This window comes from Centroberyx gerrardi, chromosome 19, assembly GCF_048128805.1.
Source record: "Centroberyx gerrardi isolate f3 chromosome 19, fCenGer3.hap1.cur.20231027, whole genome shotgun sequence".
Lineage (NCBI taxonomy): Eukaryota > Metazoa > Chordata > Actinopteri > Beryciformes > Berycidae > Centroberyx > Centroberyx gerrardi.
In genome coordinates, this window is record NC_136015.1 from 18,053,441 (window position 1) to 18,067,314 (window position 13,874).

Consider the following 13,874-nt stretch of genomic DNA (forward strand, 5'->3'; position numbering starts at 1 on the left):
CGTTGACTTTTTTTTCTTCCCTCCCGCTAAACAGACTGCCAAGAGGAAGCGAGGACACATCAAGAACAAGCTCGCCCTGAAGAAAGGCAAGAAACTGAACAAAAAATAATACGGACGAACTCTACTAGAAAAATACACAGAAAAAAAAAATGCAAAGAAACCTCTTAACAACCAATGAAGAAGAACACAGCGGCCATTGTCTGGAATCTTGGCGCTTAGTCCCGAGCGCTTCTCCTCAGAGCGCCCCCGTGTGTCGGGGAGGTTGAAGTGTCATCTCTGGCTCGCTCCAGAACCGTTGTCCGTTTTATCCTTGAGGACCTTTGTCTTGCTCATTTTTCTCCTGTTTTTTTTTTTTTTTTTGTCGTTTGGTTGTTTGTTTGTTTTTTTGTACTTGAATGTGCGGCAAGGCATAGGGGGCTGCTCTGCTGGGTTCAGCGTCCAATTAATTAATTTTTTCGTGGTACATTAATTAACTGCTTGTCAGTCCGGGGGAATCGGTTTGGGTGGGAGGCGGCGAGGGTGACGTACGGGAAAACAGAAACCGAGAGGAGACGGGGAGCGTTTGCACCAAAGACCCATCGACCTTGCTCCTTGGCACATGTAAAACTCATTTGTGAGAGTGAGGGAAGGCCGGAGCGAAAGCCGAGGACTTGTTCCTGACGCGTGTACAGAGGACAGTATGCGGTATGGAGGAACGCCACTGTCTAGACACAGCCCATCTGTAATATTAACCTTTTTATCACCATCTCCCTGCTTTATGTCTGCCTGGCTCCCTGTCCTTCTTTTCAGCAAATCCTTTAGAAAAAAAAAAAAAATATGGCCTAATATGTAAATATGTTATGTAAAGAAAAATGTCTAAAAGGGTTATAATATATTGGATTATTGTGGTGATTTTTAAATATGCAGATGATCTTGTTTTTTGTTTTTTCTTTGTGTGAAATCTGTTTTTTGTTTTTTTTTGTATGACAGCAAATAGAACAGTGAATGCAATAATTCTCGTATGGAGGGACTTGAGATTTTGTTGAAAGAATGAATGTGAATTTTTACAATGCTTTCCACCCCCCTTTCATTAATTGCTTAGATTGTATATTCTGCTGCTAGGGTTTTAAAAAAAAAAAAAAAAAAAAAATGGAAGCAAGCAATTCTGTGTAAAAAGTAGTGATAATAAATTAGGCCTCCCTTCCTGCAGGGGGAGCTCTCTAGTTGGGTGAGCGAGCCTAGTGCCTCATTGCTGGTCATCATCACCACGTTAATTTTGTGACTTTCTGTCTTACTAGTATTTCTTTGGCTTGACATGCGTTAACACTGCGGAGGTTTGGGGGGGCGCTTTAGAACAGACTGAGGAAAAATTTGGAAACTGGAAATTTTGGCTGCAAATGAACAGATTGGGGATCAGTGAAGTGGGGGGGCAAGTTATGACACAGGCACTGTTATTGAAATTCCCAGAAGAAACGTACTGATTAGGGGTCAAGAGGCATATGAATGGGCAGACCAGCGGCCATCTTTGGTGTACTTTGGGTCAGCTGTATCCTGTGACCTTCTTCTTCTACGGGCACTGCACTGTTCTTCGCTGTTTGGGGTCTTCAGACACCCATGTTAAAACACTAAAGGGTTTTCTGTATGTGCACGCTTTAGTGACTGTCTGTTTTTTTTGTTTTTTCATATAAGTGACACATCAAAAAGACTAACAAATCTACTTTTTTATCACTCACACCTCTACCCGCTTCACAGAAAGTGACTTTTATTAGTATCACCTGTTTGATTTTGTTTTCTGAACACTTTTTTTGTTTTTTTCCCTGTTCAAGTTGCTTTGTTCTCTTTGCTTTGATCGTCTCTGAGACAGTCGGTGTGTGTCACCTTCTCAAGCTTCAGGCCCAGAATGCCACACTGTTATTTACAGTTACACACCGCATAAAACTTTATCGGTTTGGTTTCTCATCTGTCAAGCAAGAAGACAAATAGTTCAGATTAAGCCTTAATGTGATATAGAGAGTGTACAGTTTGTTTGTCCTCTTATTACCTTTTTATTCTTTCATTTTGTGTATGTTTTTTATCAGGAATGGTGGAGATAGTTCCTTCCTCCTTCCTCTTCTAAGTTTGTTTATTTCTTAGTGACTCGATAGCGTCTTTCCTCTCTCTGTCCTCAACACCAGTGCGTTCATTTTGTTTTATGCAACCCCTGTCCCCGCTTGTCTCCTGCTCACCTTCGAAGTTTACATTTTTACATTGTTGTTCAGTTCGGTCATGTTTAAATATAGACAAAATTGAAAAAAAATCTTTGTGTAAGTTGTTCTTGTGGCTTTACAGAATGTTTTTATGAATGATCTAATTTTACACCGGAGCATGACACACACACACTTTTCCATCATCCAGGGCAATGAATCTGAATTCACATGATTCCAATACAGGTCTGGGAAATAAATGGTAATTTTCAGGTCTTCAAAACTTGAGAAATTGCCCCAAAATTAATTTTCTCCTACATGTCTGACAACACATTTTATGTAGTTGTTCACCCACTGCCACTGCCATGTTGCTCAGTTTACATCATATTGATGTACAACAAGTGTTGAATTTCGAGGAATTTTGTATTCAGTGTACAGTACTGGGTGTAACTCAGTCACACAGTTCTACCTGTCATTTCTAGGTTCCTATAGGTTAAGAAGAAATAACCACTTGATGGCAGCATTAGCCTCTGAATGAAGACACTTGCTCTGAGTCTGCTGCAGAATGTATAAACGGACTAGTTGAGAATGAATGAACTCTCCGCAGAAGCTGTTAAGACCTGAGAGGAAGCAGGCGTGGGACTGGATCGTCCCCGGTTCAGATCCCTAGCTGGGAAAAATAGTGTTGGGTATTGTGAATAAGTAAAGCTCTCCTTCAACAACTAACAACTGAGGCGCCCTTGAGCAAGGCACTTGAACCCTAATTTCTCCACAGGACTGTGGTTGTAAATATGTGCAACTGAATGACTGCGGAGGAACAAGAGAAAGTGCATTCATGGTGATAGAGGTGAATAAAATCTAATAAATTGCATGTGTTGACACAGGCAGCATTCCCTCACAACCCCTTGGGGGGAAAAAAATCAAGCATGCTAAACAAACGGTCACAGGATAAAGTTTTTTTTTAGAAAAGAGAGAGTCGATAATTGCCATGGCACATTTATTAGAACAAAATTCTGTTAAACCTTTTCCTCACTGCCTCCTTCAACCTATGGTATGACAAATGAGGTGTTGCATAGGTGTTCTACCTAAGGAGTGAATGAGGAGTATGGTTTATGATTCAGCACTTGGATACATTGCAGGACGTTATATAACAGACATACATTCAGGACATCTTGGGTGGACACGTGTTATTAAAAACAAAACAAAAAAAGAGGGATGGGATCTATATTGATGGACAGACCTTCCCTAATCCACAGTCTCTGTCTCCTGGATATACTCTTGGATATAGAAAAGTGCTTGTTAGTTTCATATAAGGCCAGTGTCATAGAAAATAATAAAAAGTGGGTGACAGAGTGGGTTTGTAGTGTAATATATCTCGTCACGGGGTAAAATTGGCATCCGACGTAAAATCGTCCGGTTGAAAATACCAACACTGCATTTAAAAGCTACAAGGTAAGTCGAGAAACAACTGAAAGAGCAAGCTGTGAGGAGGTAATATGAATGTCCTTCCAGCGTCACACAGCATTCTGGGTAGAAAGCATTGATTTCCAGGGCGTTGCTTTGTTAAAAAATGCCATTCAATCTGGACATGGGCCACATATTTTGTAAAATCTGCCGTCTGTACTGTTAAATATTGACTTTCGGAGAGGAACGGGATGGAGAGGTAAAATTTTGGCAACTGCAGTGAATGATTAATATGCGGACTGTGAAAATGTGTGTACCGTACTACAGCATGGGCGTATGACCCAGTAAGTTTACTCTTACTATCCAATAGGCCGGCTACCTCATTTTGCAGCGATTTTTAATTCTGGAAGCTCATCCTTTCATCTTCGTGGAGGAAAACCTTCCTGTGTAAGGAACAGGTTGAGTCCTCCTGTATGCGTCTTATCCATATTCATCACCAGGGGCGACCTATGGAGAAGTATTAACATCAGGAGGCGTGAGATGGGTGCAGCGGCTGCCTAATTACACCAATGCCATCCTAAGGGCACACACACACACACACACGCATCCCCAGAAGGAGAATGGAAGACCCCTCCACACGCCACAGCACAGTGCACAAACCCCACCGGCTGTTTGCTGTGTGCAGAAATAACAGCTAATGGCTGTAATTACTGAATGAGAGGGGTAATAATGGATAATTTTGAAAGCGTGGTAATGCAGAGGCGTTTCACTCAGTGGATGAAATAGAAATAGACGGGCAGAGGAGAGGAGAGCATGGTGAAATCAAAAGATGCAACACAATAAGCTTGTGTAGTAGCAGACAGTGTGAGATAAAACAAGTGGCGTACTACTTTAATGTGCCCAGATACATTCGTTATGCGGCCGAAACAGACAGGATCTCGGTTTCCTTAACATGGAATAGATTCTGACCAGCGTCACTCTACTGTTTAGTAGTTTCCAGTATTGTATAATAAAGTATAACACATACTGTATGCGGTACAGTTGCTCTTTTTTTTATCCCTTGTTTGTTTTATCTCTTGCTTTTGAATCTATGTTTGCGCTTTATTTTCTGTAAAGCACCTCGAGACAAACCCGTTTTTTGTAAAAGCGCTTTATAACTAAACGCGACACATTTGTACCTGCAGTATTATCTGTCGCTTGGGACTCGGATTTGACGACTCTGCCTAATATTTCGTTTCATTCTAATGCTGCGTGACAACTAAAGGCTTTGGAACCCCAAAAAAAGACAATGTATGTGACAACACATACTGAGAATTGAAAGAAAAAGAGAAAAAAATGAAAACACCAGTGGCAAACTTCATTACTGTGCGTGTGCAAAAAAGGCCTTGGCAAGGTGAAAAATAGAAATACTCTACCTTTAATAGTAATACTATTATATAAAAATGTATATTTGTCCCAAGAGCCCCGACCCCTTCTTGGTTATTACAGTGGAGATCCCTTTGGCACCTTGCTGCTTCCTGTAAGTGTCTCCCTAGTGTCATTCAGCGAGTCCGGAGCTCAGGTCTCAGGTCTGTGGAGGCCGCCGCTCCCTGGAGAGGCCTTCACCCCCCCCCTCCCGACCCCCTGACCTCTGACCTCAGTGTGGGGAGGAAGGGTCTCCGTTATTGTCCATGAGAACAGGCTGTGCTGTTCTGCTGTCAGGTAGACTTCCACAGTGGGGTGTTGTAGATCCAGCCGTCTCCCTACGCAGGGCGAGGGCAGAAAAGGAGAAAAAAACATATTAGGCGACCAAGCAAGATGAACAGCAGAAATGATAGGAATCATTTTCCTTTTTCCATATGATAAGAAAAGAAAAAGTGATGAAATGACCTACTTTACATTCAGTATATGCTATACAATGATCAAAGAAATTGCCCATTAAAATCCTCTTTCAGAGATCATTTGCTACCAAGACTGACTTGAGAATGACTCAAATGGACATTAGAGAGGATTCTACTTTGTGATAAGAATGGCTGGTTAAGAAGAAAGGTTTCATTCCAAAATGCTATCTATCCATTTTGGAAAAAATGCCTGAAATTCATCAGGCAGTATTTGAAAAACATGAAATGATTCTGTCCTCAAAAAAATGAACTTTTTTCTAAGCAAATGTCTTAAAATGAGTCACTACTAACCAATAATGTGCTTAGGGTTATCATGCCAGCAGTCAATATGGGAGAGTGGGTGTCATTTTTTTTTTTTTTTTTTTTTTAAATGGTGGAATGATGGAAACTCTTTATGTTGCTCAAAGACACTTCAGCAGGGCGGATGCTTTTATCTCTCTATACCAGTGATTCTCAACCTTTTTCATATCAAGGACCCTAATTTAGTCCACATTAGAGCCACAGACCCCCATTTGATGAGATTTTGTCTCTCGGACCCAAATCTGAGAATATTTTCATTGTCAGATACAATTTTGTCCAGAATTCCATGACGATCTGTATTGTAGGTAGAGAGGTAACAGTGAAACTATGACCAAAATAGTCATTCTTCTACATTCTCTAATTGTGTTAACTTCTTGTCAATGAAATAATAGTGAAGTTTAACAATTCATCAATTTGCCTGGGACCCCCGGGAACTCCCTCAAGGACCCCTGGCGGCCCCCGGACCCCACGTTGAGAACCACTGCTCTACACTGTACCTCTTTAGTGAAGTATTTGGGTGTCCAGGGTGCGTTATCAGCCGCTCTCTGCCTCTCCTCTCCTCTCTGCCGCTCCTCCAGCCTGTGCTTGTGCTCCGTGGCCTCGTCGATGTTTCCTTCCTTCAGCGACTTGGTGACATGTTGCCATAACCTCCTACATGCACACATAATACACACACACACACAGATTCAATTTGTAACACCACACACATATAACACACTACCCACTTCCTAGATCGACCCATTTAGAAAAACGGTGCTAATTCGTGTTTCACCTGGATTCTGTCCGGCCCTGTTTCTCCACCGGCCGCAGCTTCTTCCTGGTGACGGGCAGTTTGGCGGTGTCGATCACCTTGGTCTCCCCGCTGCTGTAGGTGAACTCCAGCGTCCCGTTCCACTCGCCCTGCGCCTTGCACACGATGGTGCTGGTCGGGTTGTGTTTCACCTCTGCTGTCACTCTGGAGTCGGGCAAACAGAGAGCTTGTCAGGAAACGTCTATTTCTACACAAGACACCCACTCTCCCATATTGACTACTGCCATGAAAGTAAATTATGGGTTAGTATTGAAGTTAGGACTCATCTGAAGACATTTGCTGATAAAATAGTTCATTTTTTGAGGACAGAATCATTTATGTTTTTCAAATGTTGGCTTCCAATAGATATAGCATTTTGGAATGAAACCCTTCATTTTACATTTTATGTGCTGATATTTTTTGAGACATTTCGTTTACTGTAAATAAGACATCGTTGAAAAGATTGGCCTCTACACTGGATTTTACATTGTGCACCACTGCTGGATTGCTTTACAGCACAAAGGAGGCTGCTTTATGGCATATAACAGTAGGAGGGCACTGTTCTTCAAGCGCAAATTAAAACTTTAATTTTCTCAATAGCAGATGGTGGAACAAGTGGAAGGCCTATGGAAAAATCATTTCCAACATGTTTTATCCTCTTCAGTAAAGTGAAAGAGACCAAACACACATGAAGGGACGCTAGGGAGGGGGAGGAGGGACAAGTAGCAACATCCTCTTTTCTATATTCCTGTGTCTCTACAATGTTTATGTGTGAAGTGGCAGAAAGAAAAAACTGCGATGAATGTACACAGACAGCCAGAGACAGAGAGAGAGAGAAACAGAGCGACAGACTCACCTGTGCACCTTCCCTCCATAGAAAGGCTTGGTGTGAAAGGTGACTGTGGCGGAGTAGCCGCTCTTGGCACAGTTGATGGACACTTTGCCCCCCAGCTCCACCCAGGGCACGGTGAGGATGGAGCGGGCGTAGGCACAGGGCAGCGTGAAGACGTACTCCTCGTCATGCTCCAGGAGGCACAGCACCCCTGGGAGGAGAGTCAGAGGGTTAATCCTCAGATGCACGATGGGTAAACAAATGCACAGAAACGAGAAAAACGAGTGATTTGAACATCTGAAGAGAGCTTTTATGTGGAAAATAATGAGGGGAAGCTTAATAGAGCAGAGCCGCGAACTAGTTGAAATTTGGAGGAGATGGTGCCGGATCAGGTGAGGCATGTCGAGCCGAGCAGAGAGACACTAACCCACTTCTCCTCCCACATGCATTTATGTCTAGCCAGCTAATTTCCCCGCACACTGCCTCTCTTTGTCTAAATGTTTAATCAAATGTCGGAGTAACAAACGGTAATTTAATCTGCTGGCCTGGTATGCAGATGCTTTCTCTAAGTTGGTTATGAGTCTAACGCACTTGCGAAACACAGCAGGCAGTGTAGAGAGGTATGTATAGGAGGGTTATGTATAGGAAATATTATGAATAGGCTACAGATTTTAAACCTGCAATAAGCAATATCAGACCCAAACTAATGTGTGCTATGTGGAGATTTCATTGAGACATAATGATATAAACTAATATCCACACAGCGGGCCAGCTGTGTTGCTGTTTTCACCTCTTTTCTAAAGCTTGTTGTCACATTCCACGCCGGAACGAAGCTCCTCCCGGTCCATTCAGTAGCGTTTCATTTTTTTTTATACTAGCTTGGCTCCTCTCTCGCTGTTTAAAAGCGGCCCTCATCCCCTCCCATTCCTGAAAAAAATCTGGCGTAACGGCGGAATCGATGAAGTGAGCCAGGCTTCATTTATCATTGTGGGACATGTAGCCTTCAACGGGAGAAAAATCTGTCAAAGCGAGACTGGTAACCTGCGACACCTGCAATGTTTGTCCTTAGTAGGCCTCCGTAGTGTAGTGGCTTTGCTGTGCTATATTTACAAATGTGCTGCGGTTTCTGTCACCCTCTAGTGGTCCAAAAATGTTGCTTATTGCAGCTTTAAGTGGCTAACAATGCTGGTGCTCTCATATGTCGTTAATATCGTTTTTATGTAATGACTAGAAGTGTTTTTGACAATCTGAAACTCTCCAATTAGAGCTGCCACCTTCAATCTTACTTCATATTGGGATTAAACTAAAACAAGCATGCTTTGGTGTCTTCATGTCTGTGTACAGTGATAAAAGACTCATTAGCTAAATTGGTGGTGGGCGTCTGTAGCCCTTTCGATTACGCATGATGCAACATACTCAGCACAATGGACACCCACAGTGAAGAGCCTTACATAAACTCATTGATATCTCCTTTTGTGCGGCTCACATCTAGCATCTCTTGGGTGCAGGGATTCCCGTAAGGCCAGCTCACTTCAACGCACAGCATCATCATCTGCGTCATTCCATCAGTACTTCAGTACATTTTGCCATATGGACACGTGAGCACCACATTTTCATCAGATTTGCCCACGTTCATGAATAGTTTTCTGTTCTTACATCATAGCCGCATGTCTTTACATCAAACTACTTGTGCAGCAGCTATGTTGCACTGCAAAATGCCCACAGGGGTAAACTCTTGCACCATTGTGAGGCTTATAAAGACACAGAGATGGACATACTGAGAGAGAAAGTCATTCAGAATCACATAATGGCCGGTAGACCCATGTGTTTCTTTCTGTTAGCTTTCATGTGAAGACGGTATACCTGATTGAAACAGTTTCGGTATGGTGTGATAAGTCAAAGTCATGTGGATGGCTGTCACATGTATGGTACTCTGTAGATTACCCTGTAACTCTAAACACATGGATTTGAAGCAGAGAAAAACTGCCAAGTACCAGAGTCTACCATATAATTTCCTAAATCACACCCTATCCACCTCTGCTTTTCTGTAGGTAACGATCATTCTCTTGGTGTTTGTTTCTATTTCAAGACACCGACTAGCCGAGCAGCGTGTGTGTCTGTGACAGCCAAGCGCTCCACTCTTCCAGCGTCAGAGGTTTTATTTTTTACAGCAGGCTCACCTCAGCAGCCGCCTAACAAGCAGCCCAACAGGTCAAATCAAAGCCTGGCGGGTCACAACAGCACAAACTAGCAGGCTGTGCTGCTGGGTGCTGTGACTCCGCTCCATTACCGCTCCTGACTCACTGCCAATCAACAGTGTCTCAGCCCTCCATAAAACTATCAACTGCCATTAGGAGAGCAGAAACTCGCAAAAATCCCCCTGAGCTGCGTCATGACTCAGCGACAGGCAGTCAGAGGTAAGATGGAGAAAACTGGAAGGTTTCACTGAATCGGTTCATGTATCCGGATTCAGTCGATTGGGTTCAAGGACTTCCTGTATCCTGGCTCAGAGTGAGTCATCACAAGCGGCCTTCGTAGTGTAACGGTGCTGACAGAGAGGACTGGCTTATTGATTGACATGGGAGAAGTCTCATACCCTTTCATACCAGGCAGGACACTGGGACAGCCTTGGTCCAAGTGCATGACTTTTACCAGAATAGCAAAATCCTATTATCGGAGGCTTTTAGGCCTTTTGCTGCTCCTGCTATTCAGCTATTCAGTGTCAAAAAGTGTCAAATGTAGCTACATTTAGATTATAATGACAGTTTAAATCAAGTTTAGTAAACTTAAAGCACCACAGGGAGAAGGGTGATCGTTTTATGTGATTCAAACATTAGCATATCTATATTATTAGTTTGGACCAGCAGTTCTATTTGTGCTGGTGGGAAAGTCAGCTGCTAAACAGCGTTGCATACATGTGCTATTTTGTCAAACCCGGAAGACAAACGATAAACAAACACGGATGTCCTGCAGCTTAACAATCTAATTTGACAAACTTCATTCAAACAAATGTAAGGTTAGTCTGGCTAACAATGAACTTGCAATAAAAATGCAAGTTATGACCATTGTGTCATAACTTGGAAACTCAGGTGGTTTCTGACTTAATGACTTTGGAGGGCATTCATGTGAAATTTCCAAGTAAGAAATTTGTTTTTCCGAAATATCCAAATGCACAATATGTCGTGGATTAGCTTACCTTCCCCCACCATGGACACCCCTATGGACATGCCCATGAACTTGCTCTTGGTCCATACATGGGCGTTGACGCACATCCTCTTCTCCCGGCACTCGCAGTAAAACCCCGACACCGGTGGATGATGGGACACCTGCTCCGCCACGAAGCGGACTCTGTAGCAGCCTCCGGGCGAATCGTCTCTCTCACTCTGCTGCGCGTTGTTGGGGCCCCTGCCTGGCTCCCTGGTCGACCCCTGGTTAGACCTGACCAGAGGCTTGACTTTGTCCCGGGGCACTTCCCAGGAGCAGTGGAAGGTCTCCCCCAGCGCCGGGTTGTAGGGCTTCTTGGCCACGGCGCCCTTGCGGCCCTCGTGGAAGGCGGTCAGGTAATACTCCACGAAGCGGACGATGCGGTCCTCGGCTGTGGCCCCGGCGGTGATGGACAGGAACATGTCGGGGTGGGCCATGAAGTTGGCGTACATCTCCAGCAGTGAGCGCTTTTCCAAAATGAAGGTCGGCAGCACCACCTGGTAAACAAAGACACAAAATATGCTGAATACAAAATGCAGAATATTCTTCTGACAGATAGGTAGTGTGGAACTCTAGGGGCTTTCCTTAGGATTTTATTAAAGTCGACATTTGGGTTTTGGTCCATGCTTTAGTGCCGTACCCGTGTGAGGTCCATGCCCAGTTTGAGCTGGGAGAGCAGGTGGAGAATGATGCTCCGCTGGTCGTCCAGGACACCCAGGTCTTCCTCCTCGTTGTCCTCCATGTCCGTCACCTCTTCGCTGGGGCTGATGTCTTCCAGCCCTGGGTGGTGCTGTGGAGACACGAAGAAAGTACAATTGCAAATTGCTGGTGAGAAACCTAGCAACTTGAATTTCAATGATTTTCATCTTTTTAACTTGAATCGAAGGCTAAGTGGTCCTTCATAGTTTCAACAAGTTTCATGACTCAAGGGCCCGTGAAGCCCATTCAAAGCCCAAAAATGTATGGATGTCAATCTGAAAAGAAAGCTATTTTTCTACATTTGTGAAGTTTTTGGAACTGAAAGCCAAAATGTGGAAAAAAACAACTGAAAACAATTCCTCTCCATGCAACCACTTTTCAACAAAAAACTACTTAAAATACTTTTCATTTCAAGGCTATTAATGAAAGACTACATGACTGTATGATACCATTCACCCAAATCATGTTCTTGTCATTGGAAAAACTGCCTTGAAAGAGTGCTTCAAAGTCTAAAGTCTAAAAGTCTTGAATTTAACCTATTGATTGTATTCCCTATTATTTCATTCGTCTATACAGTACTAAAACAGTAAGAATTACAATAATAACATATGATGGCCCAGTCAGTGTAGGAATATTTGATCATTTCACATAATCTCAGATACAGCACTGCTCCCAGTGACACCTGTCAGCCTCCAAGGCCAAGAGGAGGAAGAGGAAACCATTTTGTTGTTCCGGCTTTTAACTGCCAATACCAAGGATAAGGTCACGCTCTCATTTGGAGGGCAGTGGAGGACCGATTACAGCCCGCACTGCCAGAAGCTACCTATAAATACCAAAAGGACACAACCCTCGTTCACTTTTCACTCCAGTCAATTCATATCCCATTCACCCCCCCCCCATCATCCTCCCTCTTCAACCGCTTTCAAACTCTTCATACTGAATCGGCTCGGCGAGGAGCAGAAGGTCACGCAACGCAAGAGGAACGCCGAGTTTCTGTTTGTACCTTGAAGTGCCTTTTGTTTCGTCTGCTTCTAACAGCCTGCGGGCCCTGACCTCCACAATGCCTCGCCGGGCGCTTGGCACGCAGTACAGTGGTCAAAGTGGACGGAGGTTTGCGTCCTTCGTTTGTGTTCCTGCATTCAGCTGGAAGCGGATCCAGTCCGGGTTAAAGAAGAGCTAATGCCTTTGATATCTCCTGCAGTGACTTGGGGTGGGCAGGAGGAAAAAACAGAAAGAGGCTGATGTATAATGCAGAAAGTGCTCCCGAGCCTGTGGGCAACAACAACGCTCTCCACCTCCCCTCCACCCTCTCTCTCTCTCTCCCTCTATGTAATAATAATAATCTGTTATAACCTTCTGCTATCATCTAATTTGTGATAAATGTTTTTTTCCCCAAATTGTGGATCTCTGATTGGAATGAAACTCTGTATTTCTTCCACTGCTGTTGAGAAAGGAAGAAAACAGGCAGAGAGAGAGAGAGAGAGAGAGAGAGAGAGAGAGAGAAAATTGGGGGATAAACCAGAACTGAAACTCCCTGGTGGCATAATTGAACAGAGTGTGCCTGCAGTGAGGGAGAGAAATGCAGAAGAAAAGGAGAGAGATTTCCAGTATGAATGTGCCTGCCTGTCACCTGAATATTTCATTCCATGCATGCCGAAAGCCACGCTCCACACATCTTTGTGCAGAGAGCGCGCACACACACACACACACACACACACACACACACACACACACACACACACACACACACACGCACATTCACACTCTCTCTCACTGCACGCTCTGTGCACCGAAACCTTTGCGTTCTGCACTTGAGCAGGCAAAAAGCACACACACACACACACACACACACATATACACAAGGGAACATGCTTGAACACACAAATGTTGGAGTCCCAGGAGCCGGTCGGTTCGCGGAGCAGAGTGATATATATAGAAGTGAAGGGGAAAAGAGGGAGGCAGAGGGAGGTCTGTTATGATTCCAGCGGTTCTAACTAATTAAAGAGGCGCTCTTGATAGCAACAGGAAATAATCGCTGAAGAGGTCAGAGCAGTAGAGCAGCAGAGTTAGTGGACGAGTGGATAATAATGTCTCTCAAATACTAAATGAGCATGGAGGCATGGGAGGTTTTGGACTTCTGATTTTAAACAGCAATGTGGGGAAAGCAACATTTTATACAGTTGTCATAGTGCAACAGAAAGAGATTTTGGATGTATTTAATCTATACATGCAGCACTCCCTATCCTTGCAACACAAAATCAAATCAGTCATTTTGACATTAGGTTGTAATGTATTATACAGAATTCCAGCTCACATTAAGTCTCACTACATCCTCGGTGTAGTCTGAAGGGCCTGACAGTTATATCGACTATATTCTAGGTCAGATCCATTGTAAGGAGGAGGGGGTGGGGGTGGGGGTGGGGGGGCACACAGGTCTGCCAGAGCTCAATATTACTGTACATGCTTGATCAACAACACAGATTTTAATAGCAAAAAATGATACTGTAAGCAAAGTATGATGGATGCTGTAGACCATGCATTTATTTGATAATCTCAACTCAGGCCACTGGTCAATGTGTGTAATGAAATGGAGGGAGGTGCTG

General features: G+C 43.8%; 2 protein-coding genes across 2 annotated transcripts in view; one reads left to right on the top strand and one right to left on the bottom strand.

Moving 5' to 3' along the window:
• The window catches only part of LOC139920803 (dolichyl-diphosphooligosaccharide--protein glycosyltransferase subunit STT3B), a 76,783-nt gene extending 74,523 nt beyond the window's left edge, over positions 1-2,260 (top strand). Inside the window, exon 16 of the mRNA XM_071910884.2 lies at positions 35-2,260. Within this exon, the coding sequence (XP_071766985.1) occupies positions 35-109 (75 nt within the window). The 3' untranslated portion in view covers positions 110-2,260. The remainder of the gene's footprint in view (positions 1-34) is intronic.
• Positions 2,261-3,167: 907 nt separating this feature from the next.
• Positions 3,168-13,874, bottom strand: part of osbpl10a (oxysterol binding protein-like 10a) — a 61,432-nt gene continuing 50,725 nt past the window's right edge. The window contains exons 8-13 of the mRNA XM_071910881.2: positions 11,213-11,362; positions 10,565-11,069; positions 7,393-7,579; positions 6,519-6,701; positions 6,244-6,397; positions 3,168-5,308 (exon numbers count right to left, since the gene is read on the bottom strand). Of these exons, the coding sequence (XP_071766982.1) occupies positions 5,264-5,308; positions 6,244-6,397; positions 6,519-6,701; positions 7,393-7,579; positions 10,565-11,069; positions 11,213-11,362 (1,224 nt within the window). The 3' untranslated portion in view covers positions 3,168-5,263. The remainder of the gene's footprint in view (positions 5,309-6,243; positions 6,398-6,518; positions 6,702-7,392; positions 7,580-10,564; positions 11,070-11,212; positions 11,363-13,874) is intronic.